This window comes from Poecile atricapillus, chromosome 9, assembly GCF_030490865.1.
Source record: "Poecile atricapillus isolate bPoeAtr1 chromosome 9, bPoeAtr1.hap1, whole genome shotgun sequence".
NCBI classification, from domain to species: domain Eukaryota; kingdom Metazoa; phylum Chordata; class Aves; order Passeriformes; family Paridae; genus Poecile; species Poecile atricapillus.
This window is the reverse complement of record NC_081257.1, coordinates 860,262-876,817: the sequence shown is the minus strand read 5'-3', so window position 1 is coordinate 876,817 and position 16,556 is coordinate 860,262. Positions and strand designations below refer to the sequence as shown.

The 16,556-nt window shown below is 42.3% G+C and overlaps 1 protein-coding gene across 1 annotated transcript in view; it reads left to right on the top strand.

Annotated features, from left to right (window-relative positions):
• The window catches only part of NUP210 (nucleoporin 210), a 50,965-nt gene that overhangs the window by 11,666 nt on the left and 22,743 nt on the right, over positions 1-16,556 (top strand). Inside the window, exons 7-20 of the mRNA XM_058844858.1 lie at positions 574-732; positions 1,204-1,272; positions 1,568-1,674; positions 2,677-2,817; positions 3,993-4,130; positions 6,853-7,008; positions 8,329-8,527; positions 9,092-9,237; positions 10,162-10,383; positions 11,916-12,089; positions 13,077-13,269; positions 13,532-13,638; positions 15,767-15,871; positions 15,999-16,100. Of these exons, the coding sequence (XP_058700841.1) occupies positions 574-732; positions 1,204-1,272; positions 1,568-1,674; positions 2,677-2,817; positions 3,993-4,130; positions 6,853-7,008; positions 8,329-8,527; positions 9,092-9,237; positions 10,162-10,383; positions 11,916-12,089; positions 13,077-13,269; positions 13,532-13,638; positions 15,767-15,871; positions 15,999-16,100 (2,018 nt within the window). The remainder of the gene's footprint in view (positions 1-573; positions 733-1,203; positions 1,273-1,567; positions 1,675-2,676; positions 2,818-3,992; positions 4,131-6,852; positions 7,009-8,328; positions 8,528-9,091; positions 9,238-10,161; positions 10,384-11,915; positions 12,090-13,076; positions 13,270-13,531; positions 13,639-15,766; positions 15,872-15,998; positions 16,101-16,556) is intronic.

Below are 16,556 nucleotides of genomic sequence, written 5' to 3'. Positions count from 1 at the left end.
ATTGTGACTGTTAAGAATATACTTTTGCGGATTTTTCAAGGATGTAAAGACAAGGGTAACTTAAAGTAGATGCTAACATTGTCATTTTAGATGTTGACAGTCACTGAGGAACTGACTTTCTTACTTAAATCAAATTTAGATTAGTAACTTTTCTAACAGAAGATGTTTAATTGGCAAACGGATTTGCTCCACAAAGTGAAGCCTTTATAAATGTGGGTTAGCTGGCTTTATGCCTGTTTCAAAATGCAGTGTGTTGCGTTTTCTCTCCTCCCTCCTTTTTTCCCTCATGTCTTTTCGTTTTCTTTAGAAGCTGGAAATCAGTTGAATGTTAGGTCTAAATAGTGAGATGGTTTTAGTTGGGAATTGCAGTTTCAAAGACATTAAATTTGCCAAGAAGCTCATTTTTTGTGTGTGTGTTGATGTGATGACAGAAGTGCTGTTTTTACAAGACAATAAAAATACTGATTTAATACGTGCACTAGGCATCAATAAAAAATAATCAGCAATAATTAGCAGCAGCCAAATACTGCCACACCTGCTTTTATTGTTTCATATGTTTTGTTTCACCTCCAGAAATAGCGATGCCATCAGACCAGTATGAGCTGCAGCTCCAGAATAACATTCTCCATCCCAAGGGAGTTCCCTCCTGGCCAGTTGCCAAGCTGGACCAGGCAACATCCATTGTGACTGCACTGCAGCAGGGCCAAACCAGTCTCATCCTGGTGGACAAGAGTATCCTTCTTGGGGATGCTTCTCCAGCCACCACTCTGTGGAAGGAGACAAGCCCTCCACCCTTTGCAACACAGAAAGATCAAGTTATCCTCATTTGTACCAGGAGTCTGGAAATCAGGAGCAGTGGTGGAGCTGTGGAAAGCAGCACTGCTGTGAATTCAGTCTCAGCAGAGCTGTCTGATGTCTTGGAATGTTTCAACAAATTAGGTGGCAAAAGATCACTTAAATCATGTCTGTTCCCCTCAGTCACTGTAGAAATGTGAGGGGGCTTTATTTAATTTTTATATTTGAATCATTATATTCTCTAGTGAGATCGCTCCAAAGTGCTCACTGTCTTGCAGTGAAATGGGGATAATGTTTATTTGCAGTGTACAATGAGGTTTAAAATAGCCAAAGAGGAGGAGTCCCAGGAAAATGCTGACCTTGACTTGACTAGTACTGAACCTGTGTGTTCCTTGACTGAGCCCTCAGGTGCCCGCCTGCAGGGGGTGTCCAGACTGCCCAACAGCACTGTCTATGTGGTACCTCCTGCATATTTGGGTTGGTATTGCTGCAGTCTTCCTGGTTGCTTAATGCAATTTCTGGCCTTGTTTCTGTGGTTTTCATGCTGTACCTCCATGCTTCCGTTTAGTGTTAGTTTTCACAGAAAACTAATCTTGTTCATAAAGGTAGCTCAACGTGAAATAGGATTTATGTATTTTCTTTTATCTCTGTAGTCAGCAGTTTAAAATAATGACTGTTCATCTGCAGAGTGTGGGCACCAGAAGCAAAATGCTTTTCTCCATTAGATAAAGAGGCTGTTGGTTTGTACTGTTCAATATTTCCTGTTTTGCAGGATTTACAGTTCATCCAGGTGACAGATGGGTCTTGGAAACAGGCAGACGTTATGAAATTACAATTGACGTGTATGATAAATCAAGAAATAAGGTGTATTTATCTGATGTAAGTTGAAATGTTTAGATACTCTTCAGTGACTGTCTCCTACATCCTGACTTGCTTTGGCATTGTTTGAGTGATTTCTTATTTACATTGAGACAGGACAGTACAAAGCATGTTGTTTCTTGCCTTTTCAGTTTTTCCATTTCTTTTGTTGTTGTTACTTTTTAAAAATAAAGCACTCTGGGTGATTCCTGTGAAATTATTGGGAGTTAAATGCTATAGAAAAAAAAATGGAAGTTGGAGAATGTCCTTCAGGTTGGATGGGGCTTGGAGCAACCTTAACTCATCCAGTCTCAGCTCTGCCATGGGCAGGGACACCCTCCACTGTCCCAGGTTGCTCCAAGTCCCGTCCAACCTGGCCTTTGCCACTGCCAGGGATCCAGGGGCAGCCACAGCTTCTCTGGGCGTCCTGTGCCAGCGCCTCATCACCCTCACAGGGAAGAGCCTCTTCCGAAATTCTATATACTAGGTACCAAATATACATAGTTCTTAAAAAAACTACAAAGGAAACTAAATTTAAGTCATTCAGTTGCAACAAGAAAAATTGTATTAAGTTATTGCATTTCAGAATATTGGAGCTATGGGAATGTTACTTTATTTGCCCATAATTGCTTTTTGGGATACAGATCTGAGTTTTGAGCTAGAGCTCAGTAGTGTACTGTTGAGGCAGTATATTCATGTTCTTCTGTGTTGAAGAAGGAAAGAATTAGAAAAATACTGTAAAATATGAATTATTTAGTGGTATGAATATGGGTACTTCCGTGTTAAATTACATGTTGCTGATAATGTAAAAATTAATGTTGTGTCTAAATGTAAAATCCTACTGAAAGACTGAAACTTCCATAGGGGAAGTTCTAATTAGTTTCAACCATGTGTCTTTGAACCATGTTATTAAACAGTGGTTTGCTCACTGACTTGTGAGTCAAAACTTGTATATTTACTGCTTTCTGTCCTCTATTGATGTCAGTTACCTGTGGCAATTTCTATTTAACGTTTTTGTTTTAGAACATCAGAATTACTATAGAGCTGTCCAAAGAATGCTTGGAGGTGCTGCAGTCCTCTCTGAATGGATCCTATCATTATGTGATGGCAGTAAAGGCGGGTCAGACCATGATTGATGCTGCGCTGACATCAGTAGTTGATCAGGTGTGTCTTTGTGAAAACTCCTCTGCTTCACTGGTAGGCCTAAAAATAATTGAGCTGTGCAGTAGTGACTTCCTAGCAAAAAAGAAACCTAAGAATTACATGGGTCTGAGCTGTCTTTGTTTGAACAGATTAAGCACCAAATTCTAAAATCCTTTCTTCATGAAAACTGTCAATTGAGTCAATAGAGGATTTGCTTAAATAAAGACTGGGATTTTGCTGCCGAGCATGTGGCAAACTCCTGTTAAAGTAGTGGTGCACAGCACTGATTTCTTTTCTTGTGGCAGATCCTTGTGCTGGGCAAGGGGCCTCTCACAGGCTGAGGGAATTTTACACTTTATTGTGGTAGGATCATCACTCTCATACCCTGGCCTTGTTCTGCAGTCAGTTACATTGGGGAAGTTTGCTATCAATTGGTAAGTGACCTGAAACTCTGGAATGACAGTCTGCTGAATGTATCAGCCTGCACATTTCTCCAAATGTGCTGGTTCTGCTGGTTGGGCAGGCTGCTGAATGTGTGGCTAACTAGGGCACGTGATGTGGAAGTGAGTTGCTTTTGCTTGAAAATTCAACACTTCGACCCATTTGATGTGAAATCATTTTAGTGATTCCTTGAGTAGAATTTAGTACCTCCTTGAATATGATAAGCCATGGCCATTCTCTGTGTCAGAGATCTTCTCTTCAATGAAAAGACATCCCGAGAGCTTTTTTTTCCTCAGAACTGCAGTAACATAGTGTTGTGCCAGAGGTTTGTGGCACTGCAGTGACAGCAGAACTGTGAAGGCCAGCGTTTGGGGGGGCTGAGCAATGGGTCTTTCTGGCTGAATTTTGTATACTGTGGGATGAGCAAAGAGTAAATATAGGTGTCGAGCCTCCAGATTGGCTCTCCAAATGAGGTCTCAAAACAGGAGCAGTGAAAGAGTGTATTTCTTCCTGCTCTTTGCCTTTTAAATTAGTGCGGGCACCTGGATCTTCATAGCAGTAGCACTCATTTAATACAGTGGCACACCTTGTTGCCAAAAACTGTTTGCTCACAGGGAACTCTGTTCATAAGTGATCCTAAATAGTTTTCCTTCCTCTCTGAGGTGTTTTCAAGGACTTTTCTGTACATAAGTATTAAACATTAATTCTGGGAATCTCTGTGGTGCCATTTATAACACTGCTTTTGCACTTTGCAGGATGGAGGTGTTCATACCTTACCAGTCCCAGTGCGAAACCAGCAGGATGTGGAGATCTATGTCCCAATATTTCTTTTACCCAGCATTCTGATGTTTCCTTGGCAGCCAAAAGCAGGAGTCTACCAGTACACCATCCAGGTATGCCAAAGAACTACCCAGCTTGCTCAGGCACTGGGGCTTGACACCACACAGGTAGGGTTGACTTTGTATACTTGAGGCATAGTGGCATCCAAAATGTAATTTGGAAGAACTTTATGAGGCATTAGTTACAGGAATTAATATACAGTTTTAAAAAAGCACCAAGAAGCCAATAAACATAAAAACCTCACTGACTTCTACTTCATGTGATCCCTTCCTCTCTCCCTCACGAATGCACCACACACCTATGCCTGGAGTGGTTTGGAATTCCAGGAAACATCCTATGTCCAAAGCTCCACAGCAATCATTAGAGGCTGCCCTTTGCTGGCAAGGATCGGAAATATGAATGGGAGTGTGAAGTGACTGCAAAAAGGGCATGACAAGATTAATTAGCAGCACTCTCCCAGCCAGGACATCAGTATTCTTCACTGGCCACACACCTCATGCTCCTAATCCAAAGTTCCAGGGAGGCAAAAGCCACAGCTCGTTTATAGAAGAGATGATTTCAGTGTTTTTTAGGTGTGTCATTGCTCCCAAGCTGTCAGTTATTCCTTATGCTTCGTGAAACAAATAGTTTGTGTTCCAGTATCCAGTATCTCTAGCCTAAGTAGGGAAAAGAAAGTTGTGCTTTCTCAGCCCAGACTCTTATCCCAGGCCAGTGATACTCAGACCCTGTGCTAAGTGTTGGATGCGCAGTTCCTACCTCTCCCTTTTAGCAGGAAGTAGTGCTCAGTTTTGGATCTGTCTTAAGTAAACCATATCCAAACAGGCAGCAGGACAGTTGGTGCCAAGCTCTTCTTCTCCTAGGTAATAAGGGACAGGATGAGAGGAAACAGCCTCACGTTTAGATAGGATTTTAGACAAAATTTCTTCACACCAAGAGTTGTCAAGCACTGGCACAGGCTGCCCAGGGCAGTGGTAGAGTCACCATCCCTGGAAGTGCTCAAAAAACATGGGGGTGTGTCACCTGAGGATGTGGTTCAGTGGTGGACTTGTTGATCTCAGAGGTCTTTTCTGGCCTTACTGGTTCAGTGATTCTATGGAGAGAATCAATCTCATAGGGATTAAACATTCTGCATTCTCCAGTGTAATTCTAAAGGCGACTCCATTGAATTAAGCCGTGCATCTCTACTTGTCTGTTCCGTGGGATTAATTTGGTTTACTTCATGCTATTCCTGACCACACCAGCAGAGTGTGGTAAAAATTCTTTCTACAAATCTGCATTTTCAGTACCTCATCATAATTCTGCTGGAGTTTTCCCTGTAAGGGAAAGGAAATGTGATTTTGTTTCCTACCTCTCTCACACTTCTATTCTTACCTCATCTTATCTTGCATATATAATGAAGTATCTCACTAGAGAACATTCCTTCATGGTACTGCAGTAATTGTGTCGGTATTCTTACTTTACTCTGATTTTTTTCAATAAAAACATGGAAACTTTTTTCTCCCAAGATTTCAGTTTTGCTTAAACTGAGACCTTTCTTCTGGTCTCTCCATCCCACAATACCAGTGGTTGTCAGTAGCATGCACACAGCTCAACTGATTCTTCCTCTCCATCAGAGTTTACCTCCAACTCCATAGCTTCAATCAGGCTGTTTCAAATGAGTGAATAAAGTTCTTCTGAAAATAAATTGAAAGGGATTTTTGGATCTAGCCAAATTCTGTTTACAGCTGAAGTAACTCCTGCCAGATGGTATCAGAATTCCTGGCAGGAATTCTGGGTGAATTTTGTCAGCTGCCTGGTTTGTTGTGGGTTGCTTTGTTCATATTTTGCTAATGAGATGGTTTCTGTTGCCTTCCTTCAGTCCACGCACAGGAGGTGCAGTGCCAGCTGTGTGAGGCTGAGCATGTGAAGGTTCCTGGGGAGGGCATCACAGGTAGCAGTGTGGAGCTCCCTGCCAGCCTGTGGCTAATGATCAGCCTGCAGGGGAAGCTGCTTTACCCTTCCTCTCCTCAGTGCAGATTGACTGCCAGAGAGAAAAAAATGAAGTGAGGTGTCTGGGGTTTATGGCAAGGACGTGAGACTTCATACAGTTATTAAGAATTGGGTATTTCTGTTTTATGTTTTCTGGTCATATCCCTGTTTCAACTAAAATACCTTTACAAATGTGCTGAACTCTTGCATTCTTTTAGCCTTTCTCACCACATCCCGTGCATCTTCTGTAACACACCGCTACCTATTTATTCATTTGTCTGTGTCCTTCTGTAATCAGGTTGTGCATGTGCTCAGAGGAAGGAAGAAGGGAAATGATCCTCCTCTTCATTTTTTCTTTTTATTCTCTTTTCCTGGTAAAAATTACTAGCTAAGCTCCTGCATAATTTAGATTGGTTTGTTTTCCACACTGTCCCTCTAGACAAGATTTATCACCCTGTTCATTTTTAATTATGAAATAGGTTAAAGGAAATGCTGAGGAAGTTAAAGAAATTACAACAATATACAAAAAAAAAATGCTCCAGTGTTCACCTGTGTTTTACTCTGATGGAACTTTTGACATTTACTTTGGAGTGTGAAAGAAGCTGAAATTAAAATGAATGAAGGGTGGTAGCAGTCTTCTCATCTCTCTCTTATTTCATCTTGCTTATTAAGTTCTGAGATGTTATTTTATTTGTATGTCCCATCCTCAGTGCATTCCTGGTTTTCATGCAAGATATCCAAAGCTGTGAAATGTGAGAACCGTGTAGTTGATTAAATGTTTGAAAGATTTTTCCCTCTGTATTCCAGGCTCATGGTGGAAGTGGCAACTTCAGCTGGTCCTCTTCTAACCAGGCAGTAGCCACAGTGACAGCGAAAGGAGTAATGACCACTGGGAGTGATGCTGGAGTCAGCATTATTCAGGCATTTGATGTTCGGAATCCGTTGCATTATGGAGAAGTGAAGGTAAGAAATTTATTTTTCAGTTATTGTTCTTGAGTATGGCTTTTGTAAACAGCAGAGGAGCTGAGAATGCCATAGGCATTCTGCTTCCTGCCCTGTGGCAGGTTAAGTGATTAGTTTCAGGTTGTGTTTTAGGGAATCAAATACTGTCCAGTGCATTAACTTCACTCCCATTTTTGCCCCTTCCTGTTTTCCTTGGCAAGTCCTTTTCCTTGTGGGAAGTTTTAATTGCAAGAAGGAAATGGTAATTGACTCCTGACCTGGCCGTCTAAGCAGACAAGTCAAACTAAAAATTCGTTCTGTAGAGTGATAGGTGAGTGTTCTCCCTTGGTATCAAAGGGTGACAGTTGTTACCAGGATGTGCAAGGAAATTTCTGTCTGGAGAAGTAACTGAAGTGCGCCCAGTGCTGCAGATTGACTCCAGATACCTAAGCTGGCCAAGAACGAACAGTATTTTAGGAAAACTAGGAGAAAATGGCGACGAAAATCATAGCTCCAGAGAGGGTTATTTGTGGTGTCTGCAGACCATCCCCTGTTCTTAGGTCATGGTGATCAGGGTGCATGGTGTAGAGTGAGGAGAGTGCAGGAGCAGTACATCTGGTGGCCCCAAAGGGAAGGGTGTGACATGAATTAAAATCTGTTCAGAATTTAGCTTACACACTTGCTCTGAAATAGTTCTCTGAACAACCCAGGATGCTGCTTTTTAGCAATGCAACAGTTGCCAGCCAGAGACACAGGAATGAAGATGTTTTTCAGCTAAAACTTCTTATCCTCAAACATAAGTCAAAGCCTGAAGACAGAAAGAAACCTTCTGTCCATGTGAGCTTTCAGAGCAGTGTATTGCACAATCTGAATAGGTTATTTTTGAATGCCTTTGTTCCTGTGTTCTTTGTGGAACAGCTCTTCAGAGTTCTGTTTACTGATCTCAGTGAACACATTTTTAGTAGTAGTAGTTTTAGGAGTAGTTACTCAACACAGATTGTACAGCTTTAACTCTGTACCATATGATTTGGTATCCTGAAGCAGTTGCAGAAGGTTAAATAGTTAAGGTAATGCAAATAAAAGCTTTGATCACAGTGATGGTATAAAATCTGTGGTCAGTCTGAGGTGGATTCTTTAATGGATGCTGAGCCTCTCCCAGGTGGTGATGGTACCTCCTGGAGACAGCACACAGCTTAGTCCATGCTTCAAAGTTGATAAAGCAGAAGAGAGAATTACAGGAGCAGCAGTGAAAGGAAGACTCATCAAGCTGCTGTGGGCTTGGGCTAGCGTGGGAGCAGAGCACTGGCATACACATGTATCCTTGTTTCTTCCCTCTGGCAGGTGTACATGAGCGAGCCCAGCGCCATGAAGTTCACTCCCTGCCGGGTGGAAGCACACGTGGGGCAGGTGCTGGAGCTGCCCCTGAGGATCAGTGGCCAGACCAGTGTGGACAGGGGCAAGCTGGTTCCACTGAGAGACTGCTCACACATGGAGCTTGTGGTGGAGCTGGAGAACCCTGGCGTGTTCAGCCCACTTGAAGGTGCTTTAACTCTCTCCCTGGTTTGGAAGCTAAATTGGTGACAGGTCTCACCAAGTTACACCTCTCCTTAAATCACTGATTTATGGCTCTGTACTGTATCCCCACAGAAGTGCCAAACTCCAGAGTGGAGGGAATCCAAGTAGTTCTATTTTAAGGATATATTTGCTTTTTTAAATTCAGAATGGTTTTGGAGAGACCTTAAAAGCTCATCCAGTCCCACCCTCTGCCATGGGTAGGGACACCTCCCACTATCCCAAGCTGCTCCAAGCCCTGTCTGACCCGGCCTTGGACACTTCCAGGGATCTGGGGCAGCCACAGCTTCTCTGCGCACCCTGTGCCAGAGCCCTGGCAAGAATTCTTTCTCAGTATCCCATCTAAACCCTCCCTCTTTCAATTTGAAGGCTCCACCCTTGTCATGTCCCTACATGTCCTTGTAAAAAGTTCTCTCCATCTTTCTGGTAGGCTCTCTTCAAACAGCTGTGTTGAATTTGATGAGCACGCCTGGGCATTTCTCTCCAAATAGTCTTTCCAGATATATCTCATATATTTTAATTTATCTGACAGGAAGACTTAAGCCAACTGCTGATTTTTGCACTGGAGTGAGAGTGAAGGCTGAATTTCAGGGGTACACCAGGCTGGTGGTTGTGTACACCCACGGGCATGTGCGCCTCAGTGCCAGCATCGCCATCGCCGCTTATCTCCCATTGAGAGTGAGTCTGCTTCCTCTGCTCCTGGAGCAATCCATCATTGAAACACCTTTGCATGACAGGCAGCAGGTTATGTAAGGAATAATATTGAAAAACTGAGGTGGGTGGGTTTACATTCCACCACTGGAATAAGAAAAGAAAGAATAAGAAAGATAAAAATATATTAATAAGAAAGAAGCTGAGTCCAGGGTCAATAGATGGAAATACAGAAGAGGCTGCTTTGTTACCTCATCTGCAGAGGCCTATCACTGACTGCAGGCTGAAGTCTGAGTATTTTAACATAGCTTTCCCCCAATATGGAAGAAATGTTAGTGCAAATCCTACAAATTTGTGGTTATAATGCTGTAATATGATGTTGTGAAACACACACTGGAAATGGTTTTTGTATATACTAAATGTCAGGTTAATTGCTGTGGTGGTGAACAGCACAGGCTGTCCCAGGGATGTACATCAGTGCAGAAGTTTTTAGAGAGGTTTGAAGTAAAACTTGTGTAGCAGAATAATTACATACACAGAACCGTTCTGGAGAGAGCACTGTCAAGTGAAAATACAATTTGATATTATTTCATTTAGTTTGAATATGTCTTTAAAAGTGTAGTAGAATACTATGTCTCTGTGCTCAGAAGAATAGATTAAGGGTCTCCCTTTTGCTGTAATTCCTCATGAGGGAGATGTGATTAGAATGCAGCTAAAACTTTTCTTTGGGTCCATAGCTTCCTTTGAATCCAATCCAGCTGGACAGAATCCTTGCGGATTTTGGTGCAGCTGGTTTTCTCTAAGTATGCTGACAAACCACTGCATGGGAGAAATCACAGCGTTATCCAAGTAACCAATACAGCTGTTCCATTCAAAAGGAAATTTATTTTGCAGAGCACAACCAAACTGTGTAAATAGATGATTAATTTTTAATTAATTAATTGATTACAGGCTATCGATCCACCCTCTGTTGCTTTAGTGACTTTGGGTTCCTCTAAGGATATGTTGTTTGAAGGAGGACCAAGGCCATGGGTCCAAGAACCTTCCAAGTTCTTCAGGAACGTCGCTGCTGCGGATGCAGAAAGTATTGCCCTGTCTTTACTTGAACCTCTCACACCTCGAAACAACAACCAGCACTGGGTTAGAGTGCTGTGCAGGAGCCTGGGAGAGCAGGTAAGAGGCAGAAGGGCTCAGTGTTGCCCTCCATCAGGCATTGAGAACTGGCTCCAGACAGGTTTATGCTGCCATATGCCTGTTATGTAGCAAGATGTTTTTATAATGAGCCAATAAAGGACTTGGGTAAGTACATTGTTTATGCATTGTGATGCGGGTTTTAGAGTGAGCATTTCACAACATTGTGTTAAAAAGTGGTTAATGCAGTATAATGCAATATACTGCGGTAAGTTGTGGAAGCCTTATGTTGTGGGATGCATTGAACATCCTGATGGGTGCAGGTTCAGTTTGCATGAACAGGATCAGAGCAGAAGGTTACTGAGCAGGCTGACTCCTCTGTCTGACTTGCTCCTCTGTTGCCGCTGAAGATGAATAGATAACACGGCCATAGGTCGAGGTGTGGTGAAAGGAAGAGCAGAGTTTATTTTTCCTCCCAGGATTTATAGGCTTCTGACCACGGCCAGGGATTGGATGGTCAGGATAACACTTTCTCACTGCACTGGCTATGAGAGATGCCCATTACAGGACGTGTAACAGAAAGAATGTACACATATCTATGTTTACAGTTACTGTCCTGGGAAAGTCTTTAGAAAACTATGTTAGTAAGCTCAGAAGCTGAGTTTTCAGGGCGACACTCCTCTTAACCATGTTACCTTCCAGTGTAATTGTGTTTATTCTAACAAATGCCAGCCACAAGAATTGACACCTCTGCTCTCTGTGCAGCCTTGGTGAGCGTGGCCGTGCTCATTCTCCACCTGGTTTGTTCTCTCCAACATACAGAAGTGGTTTCTCCTGCTTTATTCACCTTCCCCAGCCCATGAAACTTTTAGGTTGGATACAATGTTTTCCTCCTGCAATTCTGCAGGGCCTAAGCATTTTGGTTGGGCCGCCAAGTTCCACGGATTTCCTCAGTGGAAGCTTTGAAAAGTGGAGCTGTTTCTGTTAGTGCAGATTCAAAAGGAGCAAGCCTTGGTGTTGATATGGAGGTCTGTGCTAGGCTGGCTGTCCCCAGCACATCACTCCTGAGTGTCTCTGCCCAGCACGAGTGCACGAGGGGATGATCCAGGTGATCAGAGCTGCCTCTCTGGTTCTCAAACTCTGAGAAAACCAGCATTCTCTGGTTTTATATCCACTGCATTTTGCTGAAGGCTGAAAAAGGAATGTAGAATAAAAAATGAGATGTTTTTAAACACACTGAAGTGACTGTAAATGTTGCCTTTGGGCTGTTCTATCCTCACTCCAGAAGAACACCTGCTGTTTCCTTGTTCAGTTACAAGAGATTCATTGTTTGAATCAAGTTTGATAGTAATGAACATGAACACCTAAGAAGAGTTCCCAGAACAGTACTTTTATAGTGATAAAGAACTGTTCTTGAAATATGCTCCCCTTTTTACATCTTCCTGTGTGTTAATAGTGCAGTAAAATCCCCAAGAACTGTATTTTTGATTTTCATTCTGATGTCACAGTGTAGCTCAGATCTGTGGAAATACAGCATGCTTGAACTCAACTCTTTTCTTGTTTGCTGTTTTCAGGTTATTACTTTAACAGTTGGGAACAGCCCTACAGTCACCAACCCTTTCCCAGTGGTTGAATCTGCTGTGGTGAAGTTCGTCTGTGCTGTCCCTTCCCAGCTGACTTTGATACCTGTTTATGGCAGCTCTCAGCTTGATCTCTCCTGCCCTTTGCTCCAGCAGAAAAAGCAAGTGGTAAGCCGGGGAAGTGACAGGAGAAGAAGGTGTTCTTACAGCTGAGAAATCAGTGTTTGGAGCTGCATGTGTGAAATAAAGCATCTGAGCCACTGCCAGAGGAGCAGTAACTGGAGCTGTGGCCACACTGGTGCCCTTGGGAGCTCTTGCATAGAGCAGGCTGTGGGGGGTCCTGCAATAAATGGACAACGGATATGTGTAGATTATCAGGCATAAAGAACTTGGCTATTCTGTTTTTATTCCTAATGAGTGTTGTCACATGTTGGCTGCTGAGTAAACAACATTTTGTTGCGTTAATATTCCCAGGCAAATGTAAGTCATCCTCCTTCCCTAAAGCCACAGCTGATGAATCATTTTAATGAGCTTCTATATAATAACAAGAGGGGAAGGAGATTTTTGTGTATTATTAGCCACCTCAGAGCTCACCTGCTTTACTGGCTCTATTATGTGTCAGCCTGCCTTGGTGCACTGCTGTTGCTAATGTGCTTCATCAGAGCAACACCAGAATTTTGAGCTTTAACAGACAGCAGTGTTTGTCATAATCTGAATTCTAAAGACAATTTAGTTGAGCTGTGTTTCAATTTTATTGTTGTTGGTTTGGGTTTTTTTTGTTGTTGTTTGTTTATTTGTTTGTTTTAAGGTAGTTCACTGCCTAAAAAACCCCAAACCCCTGCTCCAAGAAAATCCCCTTAGAGTTTAGAGATTCACAGAATGCTTTCAGTTGGAAGGGACCCACAGGGATTATGGAGTCTGACTCTAAATGGCCCATACAGGGCTTGAACCCACCTGGTGTAACCAAAACCGTGCTCTGACCAGCTGAGATAACCTCAAGGCTGTTGGAGCACATCTTAATGACTGCACTGATGCCTTATTTTAACAAACATTCCTTATGTGTTGATGTAACCAACCTCATGGAACCCAGCATATGTTTTCTTTAATGATTAAAAAATCATGTTGTATCTGTTCAAAATACTCCTTCTTTTTCAGGTTCCTGTTTCCAATTACCACAATCCAATACTGGATTTGGCTGCCTATGACCAGCAAGGCAGGAAATTTGACAACTTCAGCTCTCTTAGTATTGTATGGGAATCCACAAATAAAGCCCTTGCTCATATTGAGCTGGAGCTGCCAATGGAACTGACTCTGAAGGAAGAGGGGGATGGTCAGAAGAAAATGCATGGTATGTTGGTTTAAATGAGCATTTCATTGTTTGAAGGTCAAGATTAAATCTGTTCGGTAATGTCTAAGTTTGATTAAAGAAAGTACTGAAATCTGCAGTCAAACTTCAGCTTAACATCAGTGTGCATTTTTTAGTGTGTGCTATTAAAGAGAGGAGAAAAAAAGTCCAATGTCTAGAACCTGTCTTGAGAGAGAAAGTTCTTGTCTGATGAGAGCGATCCTAGAGGAACTAAGTGTATTTTTTCATCTTTGTTGTATTCTAGGCTTACAAACTGTGGTAGTTGACCGTGAGTTTGGAACTGCTACGATCTCTGCCGCTGCCGCTGCGTTCCAGCAGCCCCACTTGAAGGCAGCCAGAGCCAAAATACCGGTAACAGCACTCAGGGGAGCTTTGCCATTTCCCTGTGGTTAATGCCCAGCGTTCCTGGGATGGATTTTTTCCCTCCATACACAGCACTGTACAAATAAGGCAGCTACATGGTGGAATCTGGTTCATACAGCAGCAGTTTTGTGCTGATTCATGGCTTTTCCTGCTTTACTCTGCTCTAGGTGGTGCTATCCATATCAAATCTATCCAAGTCCTTGGGAGTTTTTTTAACCATCTGGGCAAGGGCATTACAGAGAAGTGTTTCAGTGGGTTTTGTTTCAGTTTAGGGTTTTTTAATGAATTTGTGAATCTCTGCTGCTTGTCCTTCACTAAAGCAGCCATGTGCTTCATGCAGCTGTCACTGGGAAAAGCAAATGGATTATTGCCCCTGCAAAGTGGGATGGGAGAGTTGTGCATGAGCAAAGCAAAAGCTGACTGATTCCTCATATGGTCCATATGTTAGACTAGCGCGCTCTCTTTTTTTTTCCTAAGAGACTTCTCCATTGTACAATGCCAGCTATAAGCCCAGGCTCTCATTTTATAAGTCATTAGCCACTCCCTGAAATGCTTAGTTTGTAGATACTCAACTTAGGGAAGAAAAACAGCAAAAGGTAGTGATGATGAACAAAGAAGACAGGTGTAAACAGATGGCAGAGATCTGTTTATGTCTCTTTTAAACTGAATATAAGGGCAGGTTTCAGCCTGTGGAATAACCTGATGTGGAATAGCTGACTCTTAAAATATTCTGCTTCCTAACTGGAATTTCTGTTGAATCTTGTTAAGCAAGACTTAAGTGGGTTTGAACTGTATGCAGTACCTTGAAAAGAGAGTTGAAGCAAAGCCTAAAATATGCAGTGAGAGGTTACAGGATTTAACTCAAAGCAGGTACCAGATGGGCACCAGTAGTGTGAAGTACCCTGTGGGCCAGGTTCCTCTCAGCATGGCCTGGGTGGCATCTGCTTAGTAAACTCTTTGAGAGGTGGTCTGTTTTGCCACTTGGTTCCTGACTTTGAGGTTTCCACTCTTCTCCTGTAGGGAAGAATGGTGTAGATGCATTTCCCCTGAAGAATTTGACTACAGCTTAGTGAGAATTACTGCAGAGACACAGTACTTTGCTATGAAGTTACTTGAGATACTTGGTTGCGTTTTTTTTCTTTTCTCTTAAAAAAATGAGTTGTAATATGAACATTTGCTGTTCTGCAATCATTTTGTGATTTGTTAGACCAATATTCAATATTCTTTCTTACTTTTAGAAGTAATTAGGAAAGTGAATGCTCTGAACTTTGCCTTGAATTCAGAGAACACTGGAGTTCTCTTAAGTTCTATTCTCTGTGTTTAAATTTGAGGGGACTCTATGGTTGCTGTAGATGGCAGTTCTACTGCACTTTGTAGGCTCATGTACTGTTTTTTTTAAAAAGAGGTGACTTGGCTGCTTTTTTCAAGTATGTCAGCAACAGGCTGCTCTATTCTGCTTTCGAACCTGCCCATTCTCCTTTTTTGCAGTCAAAAACACAAAGGAAAATCTAATAGATGCGACACTGAGATGTCTTGATTGTTGTTCCATGTTTAAGTGGAACACCCTATTAAGTCATTAGGGAAAGATGACATCCTTTCTACATCAAGGAAATAATTCTACTAATGAGGTGAAATGGGTGCAGAGTAGTGACTTCCTCTAGAAACCTTTTTCCTTTTCTGAGCTAATACTGTTATGGGTGGGTGATTAAGCCTGCATTTGATCCAGTGTTCATGTACTTATATTTAAGGAAGAATTTCTCCTGGTGACCTGCTAAGAAGAATCTGTAAAAGATGAGTTAGAGATAGAAAACTTCATTTGTTTGCCTTATCATTCTGTATGAACTTAGGCCATGGCTCAGAGTTGTCAGACATCATTCACTGATCCTGCAGTTCCTGGCCCTTGTCCTCTGTCTTAGCCAGGGATGCAGAGCAGATTAGCCCTGAGCATGCCCTTCCCTGTGCAGCAGGACTGACTGAGCCGTCTGGATCTTGTGGGTATCTCATACCCTCAGCCTGTGTTCTGAACTTTGGTTACCTGCTTTAAACATCCTCTCTGCACACACAGGACACTGTCAGTGTTCTGCCTCTTTGCTGTAACTAACACTGTTCCTTGCAGCATGAAGCTGTGCTCCCAGGGCCTGCCACCATTGAACTGATGATCGTGGAAGATGCGAAAGTGAGCCCTACTGGGGTCTCCATCTACAACCACCCTGATGCTCAGGTGAGGAGTTACTTTGCTGCTTTCCAATTGCAGGCAGGAAAATGTCACACATTACAGAAGATGTGTGAAGAGACAGCTTTACTAGAAAGATACAGTCTTAATTCTGGATGCTTTCCTGGTTTTGCAGACAGAACTTCACATCCAACAAGGTTCTGGATATTTTTTCATTAATACCAGTGTGCCAAATATTGTAAGATTGACACATGAGGAGACTCAAAGCATTGCTTTGGTGAGTGCACTGTTTCATGGTTTTACACCTTTTTGGCAACCAGGTTATTGTTCTGCAGCTTCAACACTCCTGGGAATTTTCCAGCAGGTGTAGATAGAGAGGCAGTAGCTGTGTTTTGGATGTGTTTGCCTGTCACAATCATGCTTCAGGCAGGGGATCTTTGCACTGGCACTTTCAGGTATAGTCTCTGGTACAGGAAATTGTTTCATTACAGCTGTGGTGCACTTGTGTTCTCTGTATAAGATAAAAGCCAGTTCCAAGTACTTCACTCATTACAACTTTGCAGTAAAATGTTGCTGATTTCACAAACTCAAAAATTTCACAAAGAATAATGTGACAGAATTATTCAGAAGCTATATGTAAGATTAATTGGTTTCCAAAGTAATACTGGAGTATTTTCTGTGGGCCAGTATTTCTGAAAGCTTTAAATTCTTTTATCCTATAGTGCTGTTTCAG